Genomic DNA, 26,316 nt, shown 5'->3' with positions numbered 1-26,316 from the left:
TAAATGTTCGCTGAAGCTACTTGTGTTATATTTTCAGTCAATGAAGAAAAAATATTGTTTCAACAGACAACATTTAATAGACATATGAGATAAATTTCGACATTTTGATTCAACAGATATACTAGATTATATAAAATTCACACTTGCATATTTTTTCTCAACACGGGTGAATTATCAGATTATCTTTGGATTTGTGGGTAACGTATGACAAAGTTTATTTTCTGAGGGAAATATTCAAATTGAGTCTCAGTTTGCATTCGCAGATCAGTAACTCAAGATCAATGTAAGGAGAACGAAATCATTAAATTGGAACTGATGGTGCGATATGAATTGTAGAATTACCTTATTAAATATTCTCAAAAAAAAGAAACTAGTTCTCAAACAAATTTGATTAGAACCAAAAAAATCCGTCGTTAAATATTATGCAATAAATAAGTTTATGGAATGAATTGCTTGCAGCACTCACACATAAATATGCACAGTAAACAATTTATATCAAATAATTCCCGTCCTCAATAAATTCGAATAAAAAATAGATAAGTCTGCAAACTGAGCTACCATTAGAAACGTAACTTTGTACAAGAACCGTTGACATCCCATTAACATTCAACAATTAATGATAACCGTTGTATGGCCGTTGGCGGAAGCATTAAATAGCTGAAACTTTCACGAATCAAATTATAACAGCCTATTTATATGGAAATATCGTCAGACTAGTGGAATGAAACAACGACACCGCCTAACTAACTCAATATGGCTTAATTATTATGACTTTTTGATTCCTGTTTGGTTCTCGTCTGTCATTATGCTCTATTTTATTATGCCTGATCTCTTCCCATTATCTCGATAGAGATGGGGCTATCAATCCAGCTAACATATCGAAACTATTCCCATCAGGGTGGACGGTGGAAATATTTCCTTCATTATCTTGACATTCCAAAAATCCAAATCTATCGATTCCAATGATTTTCAGTTCTTGTTTTGTACCCTCGGATGATATAACATCGATTTCTACATCTGTATGCAACCAGTAGTTGTAGTAAAGATCGTAGAAGTGATCGACATTCCCTTCTTGAAGGATATTATAGAGATTTTCAAGTTCATTGAAAATCAAGGCAAGTAAACGCTCGTAAGTAAGAAGTGGCAATTTTGTTTTCTGTTTTTCATTATATTTCTTGATCACATCGTTGATGCAGCACGTCGGGAGGCTATTTGAAAGATTAATTCCAACGCCAATATCACAGATTGCTTGTGATTTTTGCAATGAAGATGTGACGATGGTTCCCCCAATTTTATTCTGGCAGCCAGCGTAAAAGTCGTTTGGCCATTTCAGTCTCAGATCAATATCCTAAAATTAATAATCGATAAATAATCCACAGCAGGTGGAATCGTCTCCAAGTATTACCTGGTACCCGGGTATCGATTTAACTGCAGAAACAAGGGCAACCGCGACGAGGTGCTGAATTATTGATAGATGCCTACCGATGTAAGAATTGAGAGGAACATGAATCTGCATCGTGAACATTGCGCAGCCTATGGGACTGAGCCATATATTTTTATTGCGGCCTAAAAGCGAAAAAAAAAGTTAATAATCTTCTTTTATATTTTTGTTATAATCGAACAACTGCAATTTCAGTCAATCAAGTCATAAATTGCAAATAAAAATTATCACCTTGCCCCTGTGTTTGTTGACGAGGAATAACTACCAGTCCATGATGCAGCTGACGACCAGCAACCACATGCATTGAGGACGTCATTACGTCTCCATAAATAACGAGACGACCTAGCTCCTTTGTACTAAGATTCTGCAATCAGTACATCATTTAAGATAAACAGTAGACAGAAGAAATCCACGCAAAAATGATATTGAAGTACCTCGAAGTATTCAATAGTTGAGAAATTTTCAGGGCACTGATGAAGCATAATTGGAAGAATTGACGATGAGGCAGGAACAGCTTTGGTCGTAACTCCACAGAATTGCAGTTTTATCTTTGACATTTCTAGGATATCATTCTCAATTTTATCTTTCAAATTCTCCAGCATCTGTAGTTTCAGCTGTAAAAAATAATTGGAGTAACCATCATCAACAAATCAAATTAATCATCATTAAAACGATGTTTTACGCTTGAAATGCCCAATTATCAAGATAATCCAAAACACAATAAATCCTTACGAACCTCATGTCTCCCAAGAAAAAACCCCGGAGTAAAAACCGGTGCCTCAATCGTCGTCTTGATATCCATCCCCAGATGAGTAGCCAGCAGATCGCCAATGATTTCGAGCCTCGCCTGATTGCTCTCTTTCAAAGCCTTGAACTTGGCCTCCTCACCCTCATACTGAGAAGGATCAGCCTCCAGATGAATCTGGGAGAAAATAGCCTTTCCCCCAGAGCTCAGTAGATCAGCAAGTACAATGCTAGGCGTGTGCCAGGTCTCCTCAGTCCCCAAGACCTTCACGTGAAACGTGTGACTCTTCCCGGCCTTGTCCCTGACATTGGCAGACACTGGGGGCTGTGGGGCCGTGAATTTCCCATCCTCCTGATCCTGAGAAAACCTCGATTTAATAGGTGACGCCTGGTAGCAAAAGATGTGATGCATCATCCTGACGTTCTTCCATTTTCCATATGAAAACCTCACGAGCTCATGCTCCCTCACCTCAGCTGTTTTGAATGAAGGAAGAAGAGAGTGCAGAGCATCTGAACACAATGTCAACAATTTTCCCCCTTTGACGAGGTACTCCAGGAGTTGGGAACTTATTTCTCCATCGACGTTCCCACAAATTACCACGAGGTGTGTCTGTTCCACCCAGGAACCCTTCTTGGTCTCATCAGCATTGATATTATAAATAGTGTATTTTTCTCTATTGAGAGTGGCCTGCAACACAGATTTGATGTTATCCCTCGCGATTTCACTGTCTGCGTAGATCAGAACGTTGGGTGGTTTCATGGGGACATTGAATCCCTCTGTTTTGACATCAACTTGAGATTTATCTCGTCTAGGAGAGTGTCGAGACATCTCCGTTTGTAAATTGACATTTGAATTGGAGGTGAGAGTTCTTGAGGATGTGGAAGGGCTTGGAGATGGGATGGATGCATTCGTTGGATGCGTTGGATTCAGAGGATTCAAGTGCTGCTGACTATTTGCGATGCTGTTGGTCAGGGCTAGGGAGACGTTGTCCAGGGTATTGGTTGTGTGGTTGACTTCATTGAATATTGCTGGGGTGGGAGGTGGTGTGGATGGAGTGATACGCCCGTAGGATTCGTCGTTGGATTGATGCTCAGTGGGGGAATGGTGATCGTCTGGAGGTGGATTTATCTCGAGGATTGTGGGCATTTGGAGGGTAAGAGGATTGTTCCCAGGGGATATTATGACACCGGGGAGATTATCAACTTCGTATGGTTTGCTTTGCTGAGAGACGTGTCTAGCTGTGCTACTGAAGTATTTTAGACGGTTTACATGAGCCTCAAATTGCGCCTTCCCCACGAGTTTTTTGTCCTGGAGGACTGTGTTCCCCAGGTTGTAGCTACAGGGCTTCCCTGAAACTTCCACTGACTCAATTCTTGTTAGGGAAAATCCGTTGTTCATGAAGCACTGGCTCTGCATCAGGGCTACTGACAGCTTTGTCATGTGGTCCAGATCGGTTTCAATTATCAGAGCAAAGGACTTCTCCGCAGTCCATGCAACGATTAAACCGTAGTCCTCGAGTTTAACAATTTTTGTGAAAGCGTTTGGGTGAAAGTGATTAATCTCAGCTTCGATTAGCACGTGCATCTTCGAATCTTCAGTAATCAACGAGTGGCCATTGTTGTTCATGTAGAGGGGAAAGGTTGTGTGGCCGAAGGGGTAGAGTAACCAGTCGTTCACATCAATTATTTGCTGAGAAGATAATTAAATCATTATCGACGTCCAACAAGCAGAGAGAATAGTATTTTTTTTCCTATTTCAAGCATAATCAATGGAAAATTTACAATTAAAGATTCATTCAATAATGATTTGCAAAAAAATCTAAAAGATAAAATTTTTAAGATTAGATTCTCTGAGAAGCCACGACTTTTCGAGAGGCTTAAAGTCCTCTAGCATTCGCTATAAACGTAAATAATGGTGATAATGATAAAATAACTAAATAAAAAAAGTTTGATTAATACCAGTGGATAAATGGTGCACAGTCTCTTGTCACCTTGGCACCAAAGAAGATCTCCAAGTTTTGCAACAGTTTTATTACGGCACAATTGAGAACTCAGTAAATCTTGACCATTATCACTGACACCTACAGTTTTACACGTGTCTGAAAGGCGAATCAACAATTGTTAATGTTCTTACTGTTTTAATGATGATGTAAGGCAATTTACAGATGATGTAAATATGTGGATTAGAAGTTCACCATCTTTGACAAAATCCTGCTTTATATAAAACATAATTGATGGTCTTGAATCTAGACCAAGGTTTAGGGCAGCTGTTAAACGCGCCTTCAGAGATGAAAGTCTCCACGATTGTACCCATGTTGATATCATGTAGAAAAGCGTCAACAGCATAGTAGATAATCAAAGATATATGGGTTTGTTACTTTTATTGATGAAATTTATCGGTCTGGGCTGCTATTGCTCATTAACATTCAGCTGTGTCATTCTAGAAGTTAATAAATTTTCATTATTGATTTATTTGCTCCCAATTATCTCTGTCGTGAGAATTTTTTCCTATCAATTCAACAAATTGTACTCACTTGTGGAGGTTCTGTACTCAATTTTGTTTTCACATATTTGTTTACATGCATGATATGTACATGATGAGCGATGACAGGCGAATGTACCTCGTCTCAGTGATGTCTGTAACTCATGACTGTTTTGATGGATTTAGCGGGGTATTGTCTACTGGAATGATTTTTGCACTGAGGATTAAGAATTCAATGGAATTCAGAGAATGCATGCAAAGATGACATTGACTCGAGTAGTCTGTCATGCGCAAATTTACGCGCATGTTTCACGGAGGAGAAATTAAAAAAAACGAAGATAAATTGCTGAAAAACGTTAATTTATCATTTTTCAAGTTTTTTTATACATTTTTTTCAAATTAACGATCAGATTAGATCATTAAAAGTTCAATTAGGATTGAATAGAGTGAAATTCAGGCTTTCGGGTTGAAAATAAAAAATCAATGAATATTATTTCGTTTAATTGAGACAAAAAATGAGGTATACATTAAATATTAATCTGCAATTTCAAAGTAATTTCTTCTTGGAAAATGGAATTCATCACATTTGTTTTTTTGCTATCAATGCACTATTGATTGGAAATTGTCATACTATTACATAATCTTTCATTTCAGCGATAATCAAAGATTAAGATCAAATTGATGATAAATGGTACATATGGAATACACTACATATTTCATTGTTTTATCTCCACGGTTTATACGGCGTAATTGAATAACTAGGTACGAAAGTAAATTTTCCATAAAAAAAAAACAAAGTGTAAATAATAAGTTTTTTTTTTTATCATGAATAAGTTACAACGGCGAGATCTTAGATACTCATTAAAATCAATTTGACAAATTAAATTTATTCAGTCTAGACGCATTACGCATTTGTAATAACTGGGTTTTTTTTTTGTTTAATATAATGCATAATTTATGTCAGAGAACGGAATTACGTGTGAATCATCACTTTTTCATTTTCTTTTTCGTTTCGATTCTAAAATTTAATCGATCAAACTCTAATACGCAATTATCTAAATTACATTAATGCGACATAATATATACACGTACGTATACACAACTTGTTTTTTGTTACTTTTTTTTCTTCCGTTCTGCTTTTCTTTGTTATTATCAATCAATAAACATGCTTACATTCACACTTTTTTTTCAAGTAAAATACAATTGCACAGAGTTTTAAATATCTAATTGGTTTGGTCACACTTCCATTTATTTTTCGATTTCATTCAAGAACACGAACTTTTATCGTTCTTCGTTTTTATCGTGCTCAACATTTTTTTCAATTATGTAGCGAACATGTGGAGAATGGGAGATGAGTTGAAGACTTTCGTAATTAACGTCACAACTGTAAAATATCGAGAAAATTTCATTTTCTCTTTTAACTTGACAAGTATTCCTCTTAACAATCTGAAAAGGAAAAAAATTTGTCTATTTATTAATAAATTTTTAGATTTTTTCTTCTCATCTCTTGTTCTCCACTTTTCGACTCATCACAATTTTGTTTTCCCCTGAAAGAATATTGGCTGGCATTGCCTGTGGCGCTCTGAATAAATTTTGCTATTGAATATCATCAAATTGAACATTCGATGGAGAAAAAAAAATATATAACGTAGGCCAACACTAGAAGAGAGGCGGGAGTTTCCTTGATTCTCCAAATCGCTTCCCAATATGTACATGATAAAAAAACAGTTGGCAATTCAGTTGATTTTTCTCCTCACTTTACCTTTTGTCTTCATGTCATCCTCATTTCCTTTTACAAACTAAAATATTTACAAATTCTGCTTTCCAAACATGATGTATACATGAACATAGGGCATTTCGACAATCATCGTTCGATAATACGGGATGTAATGGTTAATTAATCTGTTTAATTCCCGAGAATATTATCCACTGTCATTATTAAGTTTGAATGAATGAAATAATTGAGAATAAAAAATGGAATAATTTATGAGAACAAAAATAACACAATACAATAATAACATAGACTTCCTTGTCTTAACACGAAGTCGAGATAATAACTACGAATAATATAGGAAGCAAAAAGAGAATACATCGATGAACGTGAATTTACAACTCAAGTCGAAGGCGACGATTGTAATTGCATCCGTCAACAAATGTCTGCATTTAGTACTGTACAGTATTTTATATTCACCCACAACGAGAAAAAAAAATGATAAAATTGCACGTCAATAAAAAATCAATCCTCGCATCTTCTCACACTAATTGACGAACTGCCCAACGTATAATTATCAATAATTCTTATCCTGTTGGGGACTTTCACCCCTCGAGTGATGCTCAATCACAAACTATATTTCACCTATCGTAATGGCAGTGACTTGAAAACATAACGAACCCATATGTCATATATTTGCATTGAACTTGGAATAAATTACCGTTTCCTCTAATGAACGGTACAACACGCACACAAATTATCCAATTGGACACGAACAAGCGAGAAACTAAATTAGTGATAACCAAAATAATGATCCCCTAATGTAACACGTTCTATACAAATATTTCCTCACCTGGCAAAGTATTTTAAAATAAATTGGAAGAAACGTCAATAACTGTTCACACTTCAACATGGCTATTATTAAAGTATTCTACTACATCTAGGCGATAATATTTAGATTGGTCCAATATTAATGATGCCATCTGTTATATTTTTTTCAATATTTTATCATTTTTTTGTGGCCAACAAATAAACCCTAAACACCTCGCAATTGGGCCTACATTTACACGGATATATATTACCAAGCACAGTCCCTGCTGACCAGTTTTCCCCACTAATTACTAAGTATTACTTGTCAAAATATATGTAACAGCCATTTTTTTGCAATTTCTCTTACGTAGAAATTCTTCATCCTAGAGATTATTTTGAAGGAAATTATAAAAGTGTCATGCATTGAGTCGATTGAACTGCAAAGAGAGCTGTATTCATGGAACAGAGCAAAATATATTTCAATTTTCAGCAGATGACTGGCGAGAAAATGCATTAAAATCAGAATTCATGAGATCGTGTCACGGATTATATTATTATCTTGGCATTGAGTGACTCTCAAGTGTCATAGGTTTTTTGAAAAAAGTTTCATGATGTGTTATCCGGAGACCAATCGATTATTTCAAAAAATGTTGTGTTGATGTAACGAAAAGACCCTTCATTGCTCATTATTTATAATGTAAATTTTTAATCAGTTTTTGAAATGATAAATATCTGAAATATTTTTGGAAGACTCGGATCGGAGGAATTTACTGACGTTTTGAAAATCCTTGAAATTTTCATCGCCACAAAAAATTTGTATAACTTTTTCATCTAAAAAAATCAATTAGTCAATCAATCAATCAATTAATTAAAAAATCAAAAATAATCAGTTCAAGCAATTACAAATTTGATACAGTAGAATTCCGTTATAGTCGCTCTGGTTCAGTCGCACTTTTCCTCAATTTGTATTTTCGCGTATCGGTTTACTCTACTACCCCTGGGTTACAACATGTAAACAATCCATTGTTCCGTCCTGTGAGGAATTAAATTCCAAACAAAGTAAAGCCGAAAGCAATAATCCTCTGGTACTCGAATCCTCCAAATTCCCTTCTCCTACAGATCAACCATTTAACTAAAAATGTTAATCACTCATTACCAAGATAATTATTAATCCCTGAATTTTAAATGTTTCCACTCCCAACAAAAAATGCAGAAATTCCCTTAGAATTTTCTCCACACAAATAGATCTCTGAGAAAAAAAATTAAATTTCAAAATAACCAGAGCGAAATGTTTTAATCTCTTTTTTCCAATCCTTCAGAATCTTACGACACACTCACCAGAAAGACTTAGAAATGGTTTTACAACTTGGCAACAATTTCCTCCAGTCGATGTTTCCGCTGGTTATTCCCTCATGAGAAGGCATCCTCGATGAATTTTTACGTATCTCAAATGAATCTCGGTAAACCGGTGGTAGAACGGTGATAAATGTACGGTGGTGGTGGGTGTCCAGGGAAATGTCTCTGGCGTTGATGTGGAAGGAGTGGATGATGAGGTGCCAAGCTGTTAACAGAGCCCTGTGCATGCTGCAGAAGATGAGAGGCACCATCCCCAAGGTCCAACTCCAACTCCTGCTGTTCCACCAGTTGAAGAGCACCGAACGATGCCGTTGCCATGGCCACGTCCGGCATTATTCCAGATAAGTGCCCATCGCCGCAAGGATTATTATCCTGCTGCTAATAAAATGGTGAAACAATGGTCAGTTCAGGGTGAAATGGGATAATTCAAACGATTGAGAAAGCACATGGAGCTAGGTCATTTATAGCTACACTATAATTTTGTGAAAGGTCAGCTGTGATAAAATGACAAATTAGTTTAACACTGAGTTTACAGTTGACCATTGATACTGAATTTGAAGGTGATGCAGTCGAATTATTCCATTTTATATCCATTTTGGATTTAGAAAATGTTTGAATATTTTAAAGTACTAAAATGCTGACTCGGAGAAGTCGCGGCGGGCCATTTAAATTTAAAACCGATAAAATCGAATCACGCATCGACTCTGCTGGTCCATTAGAGAAGATTGAATAATAGTAATGCTTTCAAAAATGACGGCACGTCACATAATGGAATTTTATGAGGTGGACACGGGTATTGGAGAACTAAAGAGATTTTTTTTTTATTCAAACCGGAAAAAAAACTGATAAGTAATTGATATTTTCCTTATAGATTATCAATTCTTTCATAATCTCAGACTAATCGTTGTAATATTTAGTGACCGAAATCTACAGATCGTTTTTTCACAGAATAAATAAAAACAACAAATAAAACAAATAAAAACAGTTTCATTTTAATCTCATTAGTGAGCATTAATTTTTAATTTTTAATTAGCCACTCAATTGTCATAATTCAGCAGTGGAGAGGGAAAACTAGTTTAATCGACTTTGAGACAACTTCAGGTTTTGCGCAATATCTGACAATTTATCGGATGCACGAAGGAAAAAATAGTAGAAAAGTACCACGGAAACGTAAAAATGAGTCATGACTGACTTTCAAGGAAGTATTAGTAAAAATTCAGTGCTCTTCTGCCAATTCAATGAATTAATTCAACAAACGAATGTAAACACTATAATATCTTCCCCCCATTCAACGAGAGGATGAGATCAATTTCCAGAATTACAAATTGATTTGCTCGGGTGTGTTTGGATGAAGTAAATTATTAATTAAAGTATTGGATGAATTTGTGACTAAAAATTGCCACAAGGTCTTGTGGAATCTATTCAATTTATCATAGATTATTCACCTCTCCCTGGTGTCTGTAATTCTCCCCTTCGGTTACAACAGCCGGAAGTTCGTGCCTGAGACCATACGATGAATTTGGCCGAGGGAAGGTCATATTCCTCCCATAGCAGACGTTCACCGTTGCACTCGTACTGACACTCATGTTCCCCGGGCTAACTGCCTCCATGTTCTCCATTCCTGTCATATTTTCGTCCTGCTCCACGTTTCCATAGAACGCAGCATTCTACCACGCATGAAACAAGTCATTAAAACATCAAATGTCCACAAACCTAAATGCTTCAATATAATAATTTATTAAATCTAAAGATCTGTGGAATTAGAATCGCCCCAGGGTGTCAAGAGTAAATCTCCAAGTGGTGGTGATTAAAAAAACCTATCGAACAAATAACTCTTGACAAGACCTGTCTCCATTTTTCACATTATTTTTATAATTACTGCTAGTTATTGCTATTTACTCATTACATTTTTGCTGTAATACTCGTCGAAACCGGCACAGCTCATTTTTCAAGATAAGGTTATTGCAGAATAACGATTAATTGCTGATTAATCGTCTGGAGTTTTTTTTAAGAAAATTGAGGGATTGTTCTTCTTTTTTTTTTTAATGGAGTAGACTCAGATGTCTAATCAAGGGAAAATGGGGTAGGAAGGGGAATAGGCATAAACGTCTCCGGGGAAGGAGAACAGGGGGTCCAAAGTCAAACTCATACTGTGTGAACCTCAGTTGTTGCTGAATCGTCTGACTGACCTGGTGGACTACTCAAGAGTTCTACTTGTTGCTGGTGATCACAATCTATTTCAAGCGCTGGTAATTCGCTTGGTCTTGCGAGAATTCCGGACACATCTGTGGTAAATAGCGTGACCTTTATTCCACTTAATTCTTATCATTTTCGCTTCCGATCATTCGGTACTCTTTCCCATTTTTAATATCATACAGAGGAACAATTTTATCTGGTACATTCCAAAGTTTAATGCAGATTCACGAAAATTTCTACAAATTGCAGTAATTATTTCTCTCAAATTGTAACATCTCTCGAATCAAATTCCAATCATTTCCTATTCTTTGAGCTCAAGATATTTCAGAATTTCCATTTGATATGACACCAAGCGTACCGGAAAATTCTCTCATGGACAATTTATAATAAATGTATATAGAAAAAATTTTCCGGAATTTAATATCAATTAAGAATGCTCTTTAATGATATTGAAAATTTTTTTTAGATAAAATGATGATCGAAAAAATTGCAATTCATGGAATGTACAGATAAATTTAGAAAGAAGTTAAACAACATTCGATGAATAATAGAATCGGACCTCAAATGAATAGATACTTGTACATATGTGTTACATTGTCCCTATCACGAGTGGAAAAAAATAACAATTCCTTATCAATGGAAGCAATTTAGATATGACACGTATCAATTTTTCGTTTCTCTTCAATGACGAAAAATCATGGATAAGGACGACTAATTCAATAATGCTCGGACCAAGAATAATTTCCATAAATAATATACATTTCAGTAGACACTACGCAAAGAACTGCAGCTCAACACAAATTCATGTTAATTATGCAATGCAGATATTGTTCAACGTCCACTTCGATTAATCCGCACAATTATCCATTACAATATCTGTCAATGACTAATTGATATGCACATCGCGAACGCGAAACTTCATTGTTTGTAATTCCCTCATTGTCTCGGTGATTACAATAATACGCACCAGATATTCTCTATGACGAGAAAAAATATTACGAAAATATTGCGACGAAAAAGCTTTTTGAAGGCACTAAAAATGCTGATGAAAACGCATTCCGACTGATAAGTAATTTTAGTATGCAATTCAAGGACAACGAAAAGTAATGAGCATTCGTCAGCTAGCGTTTGACATATCCGTTTGTTACCGAAGCTGCAATTGAAACTATATAAACCAGTTATTCCGGAGACTACGGAAAAAAAAACACGGAAGTGAAGAAGAAACAAGAAACCTAGATGATTAATGCCCCATTGATGCACGTGAATGCAAGTCAGGCGACAGCATGAGACAATTTATTGGACCTCATTGTTTTTAATTCAATACTGAAGTAACGTAATACGCCAATTTCGGTATTTTGATGGATGTCTATAATCTCGGGAACGACAGATGTTAGAAAAGAATGTCATTCTTCTCTACTGATAATAATTTTAAAAATCCCTTTTCAAATTTCTTTTTTTCTTCTCACGCTATTCCATTAACACATTTCTCAATTTCGTAATTAATTTTATAATACAATCGATACACTACGCCAGAAATGAAATTTATAGAATTATATAATTAAAAATATCAATCCCAAATCCCAAATGAACATCAATCGTGATTTCAGAGATGCCAACCAGCGATGACAAGCTCCCAGTGGAGGACCTCAAAGGGTTGCTGTCCCTGAAATTCGGAAATGAAATTGAAATACTCGAGACAACCTGGAAGAACCTGACAGATCCTGGTGAGAATTTCGGGAGTCTGATCCTTGCAGTGAACGTAGTTTTCACAAAGAACTCGTCAAAAAGATTGCTGCACACAGTTGTAAAACTCCCTCCGCCATCAGCCTATCTGGTCCAGCTCTTCAACTCACCAGCAACCTTCAGTAAAGAGCTCGTCTTCTATCGAGACGTAACCCCAGTGTTTCTACAACTCCAAAAAGACAACGGCATCATCGACGCCGAATCCACATGGCTGGGGCCTGAGTACTACGGTGGACGCCTGGGACTGAAGTCCGAGTTCGACAATCAGGCGTGCATTGTCTTGGAGAATTTAAACTACTCGGGCTACAAAATGATCGATCGCCTAGAAGGCCTCACCCGGGATCAAACAGAATACGCAGTAAAACAACTCGCTAAACTCCATGCAATTACGATTGCAACAAGAATTCAGAAGCCAAAAATATTTGAGAATGTGGTGATGCCAGCACTGGAGAATGCAGCGAACGACGAAGCTGTCTCGTGCGTGATGGATATGATAAAGAAAGCGGTCTCTGATCTGGGAAATATTCCAGATGCCAAGGCAGACATGGACGACGTCCACAGAACCATCGAGAGAATGATGGAGCTGGAGGAATCCATGGAGAAGGATGATAATTGGTTTACATTCGTTCACAGCGATTTTTGGGGGAACAATATGATGTTCAAGTTCAAAGAGAACTCCCAGGAGATCGTTGACATGAAGATTGTCGATTTTCAATTAGGTAATTACGATTATGGTGTGAAGGATCTGATTTTCTTCCTCATCTCCAGTCCCAGAATTGAGTTGGCAGAGGCGATGTTCGATGACATGGTGGAGCTGTATTACCAGTCGTTTGTCGAGTCTTTGAGGAGATTAAATGTAGATGCGAGCAAGTTTACGAGGGAGAAGCTATTGAGGCTGCTTGATATGTGTGGACCATTGAAATTGGCACAGTGTCTCGCCATGACGCAGGTTATTAAGTCGGTTCCTGGGTCAGTGCCGAAGATCGAGACCATTGATAATAAAGAAAATTTTCTACAGATCGGAGATGGAGAGGCCTACAGGGATAAATTACTGCAAGTCATGCAGATTTTTAAGAAACGTCGATGGCTTCTCACCACGTAAATCAATTAATCCAGATGTTTGGCAGATTGTCTTTGCAATTCAATAATGAGCAGGTGATAGAGGACAATGGGGACTCGTTTTTCCGCAGTCATTGACTCAGGGCTGGGTGGAGTGAGAAATTGATGACGAAAAATTATAGCCTGTTACAAAGAAGGGAAAGTTCATGTTCGGCGGGGAGTAAACAATTCCATTCCATTGGTAATTCAGAGAGTTATTGCTATTCAGAAAAAAATATGGAAAGTATCTATTTTATTTCACTGTCCTTTGTGCTTTGGGTTATATTGTATTGGTGATTAATATAAATAGTTTTTACCTCGAGGAGATCAGCAACAGCGTCTGGTAGATTAAACTCACGTACAACTCGTAATCTCACTTGTCTGTTTATTTCGTGACGACAAGATAGGGGTAAAGTCACAGCCCGCTGACAGCTCGGTGACTGCCTGAGTTTTTGTTCGCGTTTCAGCATCGCAGACATTGTCATTGCGTCTGGAACTGGATTTCATATTTTTAATATACTTCGAAGAAATTCTCGAGCCATGACGAAATTTATTCAACGAATCAATGAAAAAAAAAAGTGAAAGCAATGTGTCATTTGAGCACTCTGTTCAATTAAATTTTATATGAAATATTACGGAAAATCCTGTCTAAATGTGTAAATGAGTTTTAACCGATTAAATCTACTAATTGATTTTGACGAAATTAATTGGGTTAAAAAATATATTGCACGCGGTCTTCAGTGGAAAAAGTTCCAATTCGAATTTTTACTTCGGAACTCACTCTTTTCAATTAAAATAATGTAATGAATATCGGTAAAACCTTAAAAACACATCGAAAACAAAAAATAGACAAAATCCATAAATGAAAAAAAATTGTATCAATAGGTTATCATGCAGTATCATGTGGGTATCATTTGAAAAGATAGCGAACTATAAATTGATACCCTCGTGAATTTCTGAATACATGCGTTACTAAAATATTCAAAAGAACAAGATTATAAAGCCAGTAATGACTACATGATTTTGCGAAATATTTTCCATAGAAGTGTAGAAATCGTTTTCTAGTTCGTAAGAATTGTTATAAATATTTTGTAGACAGAGATTAACGTAAATAAAGTAATTAAAATGTTGTAAAGTACCAGGAAGTGCAGCAGCAAGTACGTCCACGCCAACTGCACCCATAGACCTTGGTTTCTCATCGACCATATAAAGTGTGTCTGGTATGTCGGGAATGTATCGGGCTCTTCGCAGTCTCACTAGTTCCGCTTCTTGAATCATTTGCTCTTCGACTAGACTCTGAAAATTTGAAGAACGCTATATGAGAATTATTTCCAGTTCAAGAATTGCCGCCACTAAAAATGTTTAACGTTTAACTTTTGACAAATCCATTTTACAATGAATATAAAATTATTCTTCAACTAATTGCACCAATAAATTACTCGATCGTAATTAACGGTCTAAATGCCTCGAAAATAAGTTATTTCCCGGTAACAGTCGAGGGCTCTTATCCACCTGTAGCTTTACAGCAAATATAATCGGTAATTACTGGAAATTCCAGAACTAAGCTATTCAATAAACTGCCAAATATGGGATCCCCCTATTCAAATGGTTTCAATCAACGACTTTACGATTAAAATGTATTTTTACCTTAATTTCCTCGTAATAGGGCATAAATAAACGAGGCCGTACAAATAGGCCATTCCTCTTTCCACCACGTATCCACGCATTGATCCTCATATTTTCCCTCTCATCACCGATCATGTGGCTGGGGGGCGTTGAAACGAGACCTCGACGTATTGCCTGCAGCATTAAATTATACAAATAATTTAGAGCCTCTGCAATGATTCCCAGGCATTAAAACAATCACCGATGAACTAATGAGGCATTGGATGCGTCATTAGGAAGTAACCGAAAAATTATTTTCAATTTCTAAAATAAATATTCCAGATAATGTTTTACTCAGGATTTACGAATGTTATCAATATTAATATTCTTAAATCCTCAGTATTTAGTACACAACTGTGTATTTAAAAATAATTCAAGTATTAAAGTGAATTACCTGCAGTAAAATTTCACTGTTGGGTGGCAATACATGATCCATCCTGACGAGTGGTAGAAGTTCACTAAGAATTTCTCGCAGCTCGATGTCACTGAGATCTCGTTTTTTCACCCCCTTACGTGCCACCGAGTGGACGGTGTGACTGAGTAAATTCGGCTCACGATCCTCCATTCTACGGACTAATTCGTGTTCACCCCATTTGAGAACAGCTTGAAGTACTTCTAATTCACTTGCCTGGAGAAAGTGACTCTGGAGTGCATGAACGAGATGACTGTGATCAAGCTGGTAGAGGACCGAGGTGGAAGCTATCGTTTGGAATTCCTCCCTGAGGAAGTGAAGGGCTTGTCTGTGAACCCATGCTGAACCGTGGGGCTGACTTCCCCATCTCAGAACAATCGGCAGTGATTCGTGCGTAAGCCACTCGAGAATGAGATCCTCACAGCCCTGTGACAGAATATCGAGCTCCAAAAATCGGCCAATCTGATATAGCTCCATGGCCTCCTCAAGGGGACTAGGTCTCATTCTGCCAGTGTGCGTAAGTGCCTGGACTTCTCCAAGACTCCCGGCGGAGCTACCACAACCACTTCCCCTCAGAATCAACGATAGATCAACAGTATCGAGATAAACAGCGTGCAGCAAAACCCTTGCATATCTCTTGGGTATAACTGACTCATCAAGAACAATTCTCGTGGGTATATGGAGTGCCCTCTCAGTGTGATCCTCACCAGATCTCGTTCTTCTCTGTATCAAGTTCCTGAAGAATGTTGATCTAGCCGATAGTATGGCCTTGTGACACGGCAGCTCTAATTTTGGCCTGAATCCATACTCGGAGCTTCCACTGTCAGGCCTTTGGTAGTCACCATCGGACGTAAAGACTAAAGCAGCATCAGCATAGTCACCAGTATCGAGTAAGTATCTGAGATCGTGCTCGAGGAGATTGGGTGTTCCAAACTCCTCCCCGAGACGTCTCAATAAATTGCCATCGAGGGAGGAGTCGTGTGTACAAATATCACCAGTATAAAGATAACGGAGTAGAGCTGAGAACATGTGCACTTCTAAATTCGGTGTTCTCAACTCGAGGCATATTCTCGCACCGTAACCAGGACATCCAGCCAATAATTCCCTGAAGTATGGACATCTTGCTGAAAGTAGGGCCCTGTGCACTGGAAAACATGCACCACGATACACTAGATCGACGTCTGTGCAGTGCTTGTAGTCGTAGAGAGTGGATAAATCCTGTTTGAAAGTTGTCGCTGGAGGTCTAGCTAGCTCTGCCTGTACATGGAGATCTTTGAGAGCTGCCAGGGCTTCGTATTCCTCTAGGAGTGCACTTGCCTCGAGTGGACTCCAGGTTGATACTAGTTCCCTTATAACACGACCGTGGTCACAGGCTTTCGACGTTCTCCGACGACGAATGAATTTTTTGCGAAGGGTTGCAAAGCCTGTTACCTTCTTTTTGCGCTCTCTGTAATTAGAATCAAGCATTTGTGGATGAGTTGTTTTGAATCGGAGGGTTTTCTTTGATGAAAAGAACGTTGAAGCCCGAGGGAGGCTCGATGGAGGACAAGGGTGGCTAAAAAAGAAAGGGAAGTAGTCTTGTGATGTTTACTAGACGTGTGAAACCGTCGGTCATTGTTAAACAACTTCTGAGGGGTTTAGAGGTTCTGCATTTGCATTTGCTTCTTTTTCCTTCTTTTTATTGTATGCCAGTTCGTTCGGATGGTTTAGAAAGTACGCTCGGATTTTTTTTTCTACCTTCCACTTGGACAAATTGCATGGAATTCACGGGAGGTGTTGTGGGGAAAGTAATTAAGGGGATGAGGGAACAAAATTGTGACAGCATCGATTGAAGTTGAGTAGAGTACAGGGGAAAATTTTGAAAATTGAAGACATTTTGAGAAATTGCATCACTCATTTTTTTGTCTTTTTTCTTGAGTTGGGATTTTTAGTGAAGTTCATAAAACTTCCTTTATTCTGTTAATGGGGTGTCAAATAAAATAATACCTTGCACCGATGCTGAATTGATCAACATTGCCGGAAGACGACAGCCTTGCTGCTTGAATGGGATCACCCCCGATGGCAGCAAGGTTAGATGAGGCAGATGCTCCCATTCTTTGTGTCATACGTGTATCATTATCAATCCTCCTGGTGACCGACACAGCCCAGCAACCGTTCTCCAGGGTTTCACCACTTTCTTCTCCACGCGGCAATGCACACGGTATCAACAATCGAAATACGTTCATCTCTCACCCAGACACCAGCCTGAAAAAATTTTACAAATCATTCATTAAATAAATATATACATAAAAGCCTAAAAGTTTATTATTACATCATAATACTTTATTCATATATAAATATATGAACAAAATAGATTTTTTACAACTTTTTAAAATACAGTTAAAAAAATATTTAAAATACAAAATTCATGTCTTCAGATTGTTGAACAGATAATTTAATCTGTGGATTAATCATTGCTTTAATAATTTCCCTCGTCGAGAGATTGAGAAGATTGAAAGATAGCAATTAACATCCTACTTTCCATATTATAATTTATACCTTCGAAGCGTGTGAGACTTTACCAACTAAAAAACTGGATGTAACATACAAAATTAATTTCTGGATCATAGCAATAATTTCTTGAACTCCAAAACAATATTCCTAATCACACATTCCCGAAATCCTTCGCACACTGCAGTACATCTGAAATAAGTAGGTCACGGTCGACTTAAGGGATTAAGGGGTCAGTGCAATGGGTGAATTATAATGTCGAAAAAAAAATCCACCAATAGTTATTATTGATAAAAAAAAAACGGTGAGAAGGTGCAGACAACACGTATTTACCCAGCGAATGTCAAAACAAATATAACTGTTACAACTGACAGATTATGTAAATTCCATGGGTAAAACACTCCCCACTAGATTCTAATCAATTATTAATGGATCAATCATAATTACCTGGGTCCCTACAGCACATATTTTTTCGTATCCAAATTAATCAACTCCAGATGACGTTCACGAGTTATTGTCACATACAAACAATTGCTGAACAACACACAGTCGGCCATGTTTATATTCGAATGCATCGGTGGCCCAAATAAAACCACAAGAGTGCATTATAAATACAATTATCCCCTTATTATCCTCTAAGGTGGATAAGCACAAATTTTGCCAACTGAACTTTCACTAATTGTTGCAATTACCCTAGTACATGTTCATTGTATTTTTTTGCATTCTGATCCACAAAATGTTGATTCTCTCGACAGGATTATCCTTATGGACTCAACTAAACACTTGAGGGAATCAATTAGTTGGGGTAAATGCAGTAATAGCAAATGCCACTGATTAGTTCATTACACTCGAGTGATTGGAGTCGTATTGCGGGATGTGTAGGTGTGTTTCGTGATTTATCACCGATTTTTCGGAGCTGCATATTGAAAATAGAGTGCACACAGCCATCTACAGTGCAGTCTGACTGGTAGCTAACCTAAAATCACCAAATCAAGGTGGTGGTGGAGTTGGTGGTTGTGCATTGGTGTGAGGGAGCAATGCTTCCAACCCTCAAGAGGCAAATGCCCATTTTCACATCTTCGAGGGATGTTCGGGGTGCTACAATGCGCACCCTGACTATTTTATTCAAAACCACAAAAACTGCCTGCAAAAAAATCCTTTGCAGAAGCGCATTTGTGAATTTCCAAGTCACTAAACTTCAACTTCATTGAATAATATATTGAAAATTTTATATTACGCAAACATAGCATATATCGTAAATGAGAGGTTGAAAAAAAAAGTTATTATGAGAAGACATTTTATTACACAAAATGGGATGTTTTGTATTTTTTTTATTTCATTATTCTGTAGGGAAATACCGGGTGTTAAAGGTTTTTAATGATTTGTTCTTAAATTCTGGTTTTCTTCATTATATTTATTATATTCTTTATATTTATCGTACAGATACACGTTTGAACGAAAAAGCAACGAGAATGCGCAGTCGGTGCAACCAGCGTTGTACTGTGCAGTTCTCTATTTTTGGAATGAGTCCAACGTAATTCAGTTGGAATATCGACATAATTGTATGACTCTGGAAAAAATTATAAGAATAAATCCTGCAGAGTTTTCGATTGTGAATGTAGATCTTCCAGGGCTGCTGTGCTTGAAGTGAAGTCTCACAGTTGATTTCAGAGTTATCGAATCATCGAGTTTATTTTCCGGAAGTGAAGCACTCCTCTGCCCTCAAGACGTCCAAGACCCCCTGGATCGAATTTTCTCGTCAGTTTTTCTTGATATCTGGTGCATCAGGATGTTGGCGATTCATAATGCAGTGAGAAGTGGACTCTATCTGAGTCGACAAGCTGGACAATGCAGGACAGCCATGGCAACACGTCCCAGGACGAATATTTCATTTGCTGTAAGTTATCCATTATTTTTTCATGTGAATTTTTTCGTGTTATGTAATCCGAGTAATTGTGTACAAACGACAAATTTAGATTGACAATTTTTCCAGTTCTCGTTGATCACTTCATTTTTCCTTTCATTTTTAAACAATACTTTTATTTTTTTGTCTTCATCTGGGAGCAATAGTAGAAACTAAAGTGCCTGCAACAGAAAAATAGTTATTGAACGTAATTATTTATTTTCCATTTCATTTTTTAAAGACATAAATCATGTATAACATTTTTTATTGTATATCAAATAATTCCTGGAAGAATGAATAATTGTTTAATTTTTCATTAGAGTATTTCACTTCAATAATAACTTCAATTAAATTACAGGAGTCAGTTATAATTTCTCGTGCAAAGAATGCATGGTCTTTCGAAAAAAAAATCCCAAGATATTATTAATTTTTTAAATCTTTGCTATAAACGTCGATAAAAAAAGAGCGATATTTTTCAAATTTTCAGGAAAAAGTTGCACATGGAATCGCACTGTTTGTTGGCATCCTCGGCACCCCAGCCTATATCGCATGTCATTTCCAAAAGTACGGTGGTGCAAAATCATAAATTACAGCAGCAGATCTAGATACTCGTCTAATCTATATAATTCCTACGCAAATTATTAATTTAAATGTCAACGATATGAAGAATGCAATGTTATTGATTCAAATTCGGTTGTAGAACTAAGGGATTAAATCTCTTACATGTATTTCTAGTGGACAGTCTTTTCATTCTACTCCAACTCATAATAACTGAACCTTCAATTTTACTCCATAGAGCAGGTGACACTTAGAAACAAATACTAAATGAATCAGCCAGTTGACAACAAGCCTTTTGCATAATCAAAGTAGCTTCCAATCGCGAACGGCACTAAAAAATTCTCGAGAAATTTTCCTATCTGGGATCAGATAAACATTTTCAATTTCACGTTGAATAAAATTTTCTCGACGACCCGGTGTGCTTTATAGCCAAGAAATATTGTCGCAGCGATAAGGCTTCCACTCCTTTTTACCTTTTCTCGATGAAAATGCAAAATATATCCAGCACATGCCAACACATGACAGTCACTACAGGTACATACAATTTGCGTCGTGCGCAAAGGAAAAAAAATGCGCTGTTGTCGGGTTTCCTCATCATCATTGAAAAGTGGAATTCGCCATCTAGAGCTTGTCTAGCTGGAGAAACCCTTGGAGAACATCGGAGTGAAATATTGGAGATTTTCATAAACACCTGAGAGAAGAGAAAGATGTTCGTCACTGGATTGAAAATTGCAAGAGGTTCTGCTGCAGTTAATCAGCAAACTGTCAGAACTCTTAGCAGTATAGTCACCAAACCTCGCGCTCGCGTATCTTTCTTCGTGAGTATTCAATCACATCAGGTGTTCGAATCTAGGAAAAAACAGATGAAAGCAGAACAAGGTTGAGGGTTCGACGTGTCATTGTTGCCTTCAACACTATTTGGATATTTTGCCTTTTGTTCATCTGTTTTTTACCCAGAATCTATATAACTTTTTTTATCCAGAAATCCTCATATTTCAGGTTAGGATTTCATGGCGGTTTAATCTGTTTCATCTGTTTATTATGTAATAATTTCAATTATTTTTCGGATAAAAATTCACATGATATACTTGCATTCATCGACTGCAATTATTTTTCAATTAAATATGATAATCAAATTAATTTAGGGTAATTAGATAACATAAGAAACATTATTCAAAGTCATGTTTTACTTTATGCTGTTTTCATTGAAATTCTGCAATCTAATCCAAGTTTAATGTGATCTTGGAAATCGGTGAAAAAAATCTCGAGATCCCCAAGTTTCTATTGTTTGGTTAACAATTGATTGAACTGATTGACAAAAGTCTGGGGAGGCCTAGATTTGTAAAGAGAAGCATGAAATTGGGGCTGAAATTGACCTCTTATGTGCAATCATTGCCATTTTAAGATGAAGCGACATGCATGCAAGGAACTTGATTATTTCTTGGAACATTTGATGGACTAGATCTGTGAAATTGCCTCGAAGTGCACTTCTTCCTGTTTCAACAGATTTTCAGACAAATTTTCCATTTATAATCTCAGAGAATAGACGGTAGAATTTCAAGAGGATTCGGTACTCATAATAATTTTTAAATAGTGAGTTAATATAGTTTAGATCTGAGAATCACGTTGAGATGAAACTCATGAACTCTCTCGAGCTTATGAATTTTCATTGAAGAAAATTGTGAAGTTTGGGAATGTTTTAAGTGGATGAACTTAACGCCTGCCAAGGTGTTGGGAAAGAATTTCAAATGAGTACAAGTTCTGAAGAACTTGAGAGACATTCATGCCCACTTCACTCTTTCTAATATCTATGAAATTAACAGTTCATAAAATTAATATCAACCTGTCTTTGTGTAAAAAAAAATACCAATGACCCTTTCCCTTCGGGTACTGCTCGGATTGATTTCATAAGAGAAAATAATAATTATTGGAATCAGTTGTGTCTAGTGACACGAATATCAATGAATTTCCAATATTTCTCTATTAAATTTAATTATTTGTTTAATTCTCAATATTAAAACTAAAAACCGAGAAATTTTACTCGATTATCCTAGAGTTATTGATTAATACGGGTCTATTTTTTCAGTTATTATTGCGTGTTATTTAGAGCGATAACATTTTTTTTTAATAAAAGAGAATATGCTGCAAATATTTTGACGCATGCACGTAGTTGAGATTGTTATGCATGAAAAATCCTACAAATTTGATTGTTTGCTCCCGCTCATTCATTGGTTTTCAGTGACATTCCAAAAGTTCTATCTGGCTTTATCCAGACTTTTCTTGCACTGTGCATCCAATCGATATCGCATGTGTTCTCTCGTGTATTTTTAGTTTTGTCAACTGACAAGAGAAACAGATATTCGTCAAATATTATTTAACTCCTGGATTGGGTTTTTTTTCGAATTCATTGTACCTATTGAAAAAAGAATTATTGGAATTGATCGCCGACTTTTCCGGGGATTTACGCTCTTGAAAATATTTTTTTCAATAACTCTGGGAGATCGAGGATTCAGCAGTGAATGCGAGTAGAAAAGTTGAGCCTGAATAGACTCTAAATTCAGTCATCTATAGATACGAGTGATTTTCTAAGTTTCTACCATAAATTTTGAGCTTTTCATGCTTTAAAAATAAACTCTGCAAATGGAAGTATAAAATATTCTAGTTTAATTCGTAATATGAGGTAAATCTCATAATTAAATATGAAAAGTACTTATCCACCTGAAAAATGGAATTCAATCAGTGCGCCCACTCCATCATAAAATTTCCATTAGCGCCAGTGGGAAAAGTCTCTTTAAATAATTAATTCCTTTCAATAATATGAGCGAACATACATATTCGATAATCGATGCCTACGGTTTATCTTCCCCCATGTTCACCATAAAATTCAATGGATTTCTGTCAATACCAATATAATCTCACTGCACTTACGAAAATTTTACGACAACCAAACTGCCTCAAGCCAATCTAATCGCTGCAATCGATTGAAGAAATCCTCGAATAAAACAAATTATCAAAAAATTTGTTCCTCTTTGCAGCGAGAAATAGCGGAGATCATTCCCAAATTGAGGAAATGCTGAACATTCAAAAAGAATCTCTCTGTGACAATATTGAACAAGTGTTGAGATTGAGAATACAAAAAATTCAATTTCAACATGAAAGAGAACATCTGCTTTGCCATCCATTTTTTGGGATATTGCCAATAGTAAATGTTATGAAATGCAAAGTCCTTCATCTGTATTACTGACAACACTCGGTGAAAACTGGTTGTCTTAGAGCTTCCTCCAGTTTTCAATAGCTTCTCTTACAACTTGCAATATCGTAAAATTTTCTCACGTACGGAAATCCCTGTCTTCCCCTCCACTCGAGAGTGAATCCAAGCTTCTTGATTATTTTCCGATCCACACTGGAGAAATCTCTGCAACCCATCGAGTTCAGTTACCGATACTCGATTCAACGAATATACACGAAATAATTTAGCAGTGAAGAGATGAAATCTTATCTTGATAAATCAATCTCACTTTATGTTCACTTTCGGTGATGTGCCACTTGGTGCTGATAGTAGACAACAGTAAATAATCATTCGTTAATTCACTTTCTGCTGTAATTACAGGAAAAATGTGTGCATGGAGTGATAATGACAGTTGGCATCTTGGCAGTGCCATCATACATCGCCATAAACTTCAAGAAATACTCAGGACGAGCTGACTAGACCTGGGGACATTCCACTAGCCTTCAATTCTTCTTTAAAAATGTAAATGAAATTATTAAAATCAATCACAATCACTGAGATGTCAGGAGAGTCACCAGAAATTGGACGAATGAAGTACCAAAAATAGTCAATAAAGTGTGACTTGAAAAATCGGATTATCCTGTTTGTCATTCCAATTACCTAGGAGCCTCTCCACTGATAGCTATCCTATTCGCTGAAGGGACACCTCTGCATGCAAGAATAAATATCCAACACAGGGTACCACCGTTACACGATATCCGGAAAAAAAAACTTCGGCGATAGGGAATAAGACGAGGAGTGAGAGCCTGTATATTGGGTTTGGAGGGTTTTCGGTGGATAAAATGGGGGAACCGAGACGAGAGAAACCAAGACTTCAAGCTTGAAACTCTCAAAGTATAGTGAAGGGTATTCAATATACTACGACGGTAGCCCCTTGCCCTCGGTATCCTCATTCTATCGTCTGGGTTATTTACTTTTATAGTTGTATATAGCAGTATACCTTTACAGGATAGCTTTTAAGCCGAAAAGACGGTAAAGCGAAGGGAGAGAAAAAAGCATCGCGACGATCGAGTGTGACGTAAGAAAAGAGGATGTGATATCCTATTTTATTGAGTTCATACTGAAATTCGACTGTCATTACATTCACATTAGAAGGAAAAGAACAAATCGGAATTGAACAATTTTTCAGGAGAAATTAATTCCACGGATTTTTTACCAGAATTTAAGAATTTTTGGGGAGAAATTATTCCACAGACTTTATTTTGAATTTTGAAACCCTGGAACTAGGGGAATTTTAATGTAGACCCATTTTATTTCATTTGAATTCGACAATTCGGACGAGCGACATTCGATTTTGTTGGAATGTTTTTCAATAATATTCTCGATCATTTTTCGAGGATGCATTATTCATGCGAAGAAAGGGCCTGGAAGGTCTGAAATTTTCCTGAGGATATCGATGTATCCACAGACTCTGGGGATTGATAGAGTAAAAAGGAAAATGTAAGTAAATGATAACATTCGATTTAATTGAGTTTTATAAAAAAACTTACTTCATGGGAGATGCCGGAGTGAATAGATAGCCCATTAATTATTCCAATCTAAACGTTTAATATTAAAATAAATGGATAAATTGAATATTTAGAGATTAGTCATTGGAAATAGCGACAATCAATGAACTTATCAATGCTATTCGTTGATTATCGAATAATCGCGCAATTCTTCCGATTGGACATTTGATCATCAAATTTATTATGCAATTTATCAGCATTGTCATCTGGATTTCACGATGGCCATTAAACCCGTTATTGGAATCGTCACAGTGAATGAGTGAGAAATTCATCCGTACTGTTTTAGTGATAACACAAACGATGCCATTTATATTCTCCACATATCCACTCAATTTACTTTACCATCCGACAGACCGGGGATTCATATGCAGTATAATGCAGGTGAAAACTAAAAAACCGATTGAAAATTCTTCAACAATGTATTTTTATTTCAAAAGAGTGGACTTTTATCCACAGGCACAGGAAGTTGGATAAATGTGTTTACAGGGAATTCACCCTGAAATTCATTAAACAAGTGAAAACAATGAATGCAAAAGCGAATGTTCAAGACTAGTGAACCACTAACTGTATTTCACACGGATTTAATTCATAACACAAAACAATTGTGTAAAATGGATCAGCGAGTTTAAACTATACGGTTGTACGGATCAAAACAGAATAAATACTTTGAAGCGTGTGCAATGGATGACGAATTTTCGTAAATATTTCAACACTTGGAGTAATGATTAGGTGATAGGTATCTAGATAGATAATCAGCAAAGGAATATCGAAGAGAATTTACTCACGTGCTGTGTCATTCTGGTTTTAGTGACCAAAAAAATGTGCGTCGTCATCACGAAAGGGAACTCCTAGTGCTCGATGCAGAGGGTGGGTAAATAGAAACACCCTCGTCTCCATCGGGAAGAAAAAC

At 36.7% G+C, this 26,316-nt stretch overlaps 3 protein-coding genes and 1 long non-coding RNA gene across 4 annotated transcripts; 2 read left to right on the top strand and 2 right to left on the bottom strand.

Moving 5' to 3' along the window:
• Positions 1 to 30: 30 nt before the first annotated feature.
• Positions 31 to 4,916, bottom strand: Hcs (holocarboxylase synthetase-like protein). The gene is made up of 8 exons (XM_011316326.1): positions 4,720 to 4,916; positions 4,381 to 4,625; positions 4,145 to 4,284; positions 2,178 to 3,875; positions 1,876 to 2,055; positions 1,673 to 1,805; positions 1,406 to 1,566; positions 31 to 1,348 (listed from the first exon to the last, which is right to left on the bottom strand). Exons 2-8 carry the CDS (start codon positions 4,529 to 4,531, stop codon positions 839 to 841), a joined length of 2,973 nt encoding a protein of 990 aa, XP_011314628.1. The 5' UTR covers positions 4,532 to 4,625; positions 4,720 to 4,916; the 3' UTR covers positions 31 to 838.
• Positions 4,917 to 5,421: 505 nt separating this feature from the next.
• Positions 5,422 to 19,505, bottom strand: LOC105273721 (BTB/POZ domain-containing protein 7). Its single transcript, XM_011316322.1, has 8 exons — positions 18,596 to 19,505; positions 17,645 to 17,902; positions 15,641 to 17,105; positions 15,229 to 15,381; positions 14,721 to 14,877; positions 13,899 to 14,077; positions 9,990 to 10,211; positions 5,422 to 8,922 (listed from the first exon to the last, which is right to left on the bottom strand). The coding sequence occupies exons 2-8, from the start codon at positions 17,881 to 17,883 to the stop codon at positions 8,635 to 8,637; spliced, it is 2,703 nt and encodes a 900-aa protein (XP_011314624.1). The 5' UTR covers positions 17,884 to 17,902; positions 18,596 to 19,505; the 3' UTR covers positions 5,422 to 8,634.
• On the top strand, positions 10,685 to 14,568 carry LOC105273720 (uncharacterized). The gene is made up of 2 exons (NM_001414554.1): positions 10,685 to 10,834; positions 12,348 to 14,568. The coding sequence occupies exon 2, from the start codon at positions 12,350 to 12,352 to the stop codon at positions 13,583 to 13,585; it is 1,236 nt and encodes a 411-aa protein (NP_001401483.1). The 5' UTR covers positions 10,685 to 10,834; positions 12,348 to 12,349; the 3' UTR covers positions 13,586 to 14,568.
• Positions 19,506 to 19,625: 120 nt separating the features above from the next.
• LOC105273722 (uncharacterized) lies at positions 19,626 to 24,473 on the top strand. The gene is made up of 3 exons (XR_892928.1): positions 19,626 to 20,045; positions 20,539 to 21,427; positions 24,220 to 24,473. It is a non-coding gene; the product is annotated as an uncharacterized lncRNA (long non-coding RNA).
• Positions 24,474 to 26,316: the final 1,843 nt, after the last annotated feature.

The sequence above is a fragment of the Fopius arisanus genome, unplaced genomic scaffold (genome assembly GCF_000806365.1).
Source record: "Fopius arisanus strain USDA-PBARC FA_bdor unplaced genomic scaffold, ASM80636v1 scaffold00006, whole genome shotgun sequence".
Classification (NCBI taxonomy): domain Eukaryota; kingdom Metazoa; phylum Arthropoda; class Insecta; order Hymenoptera; family Braconidae; genus Fopius; species Fopius arisanus.
This window is presented reverse-complemented; position numbering and strand designations above follow the sequence as displayed.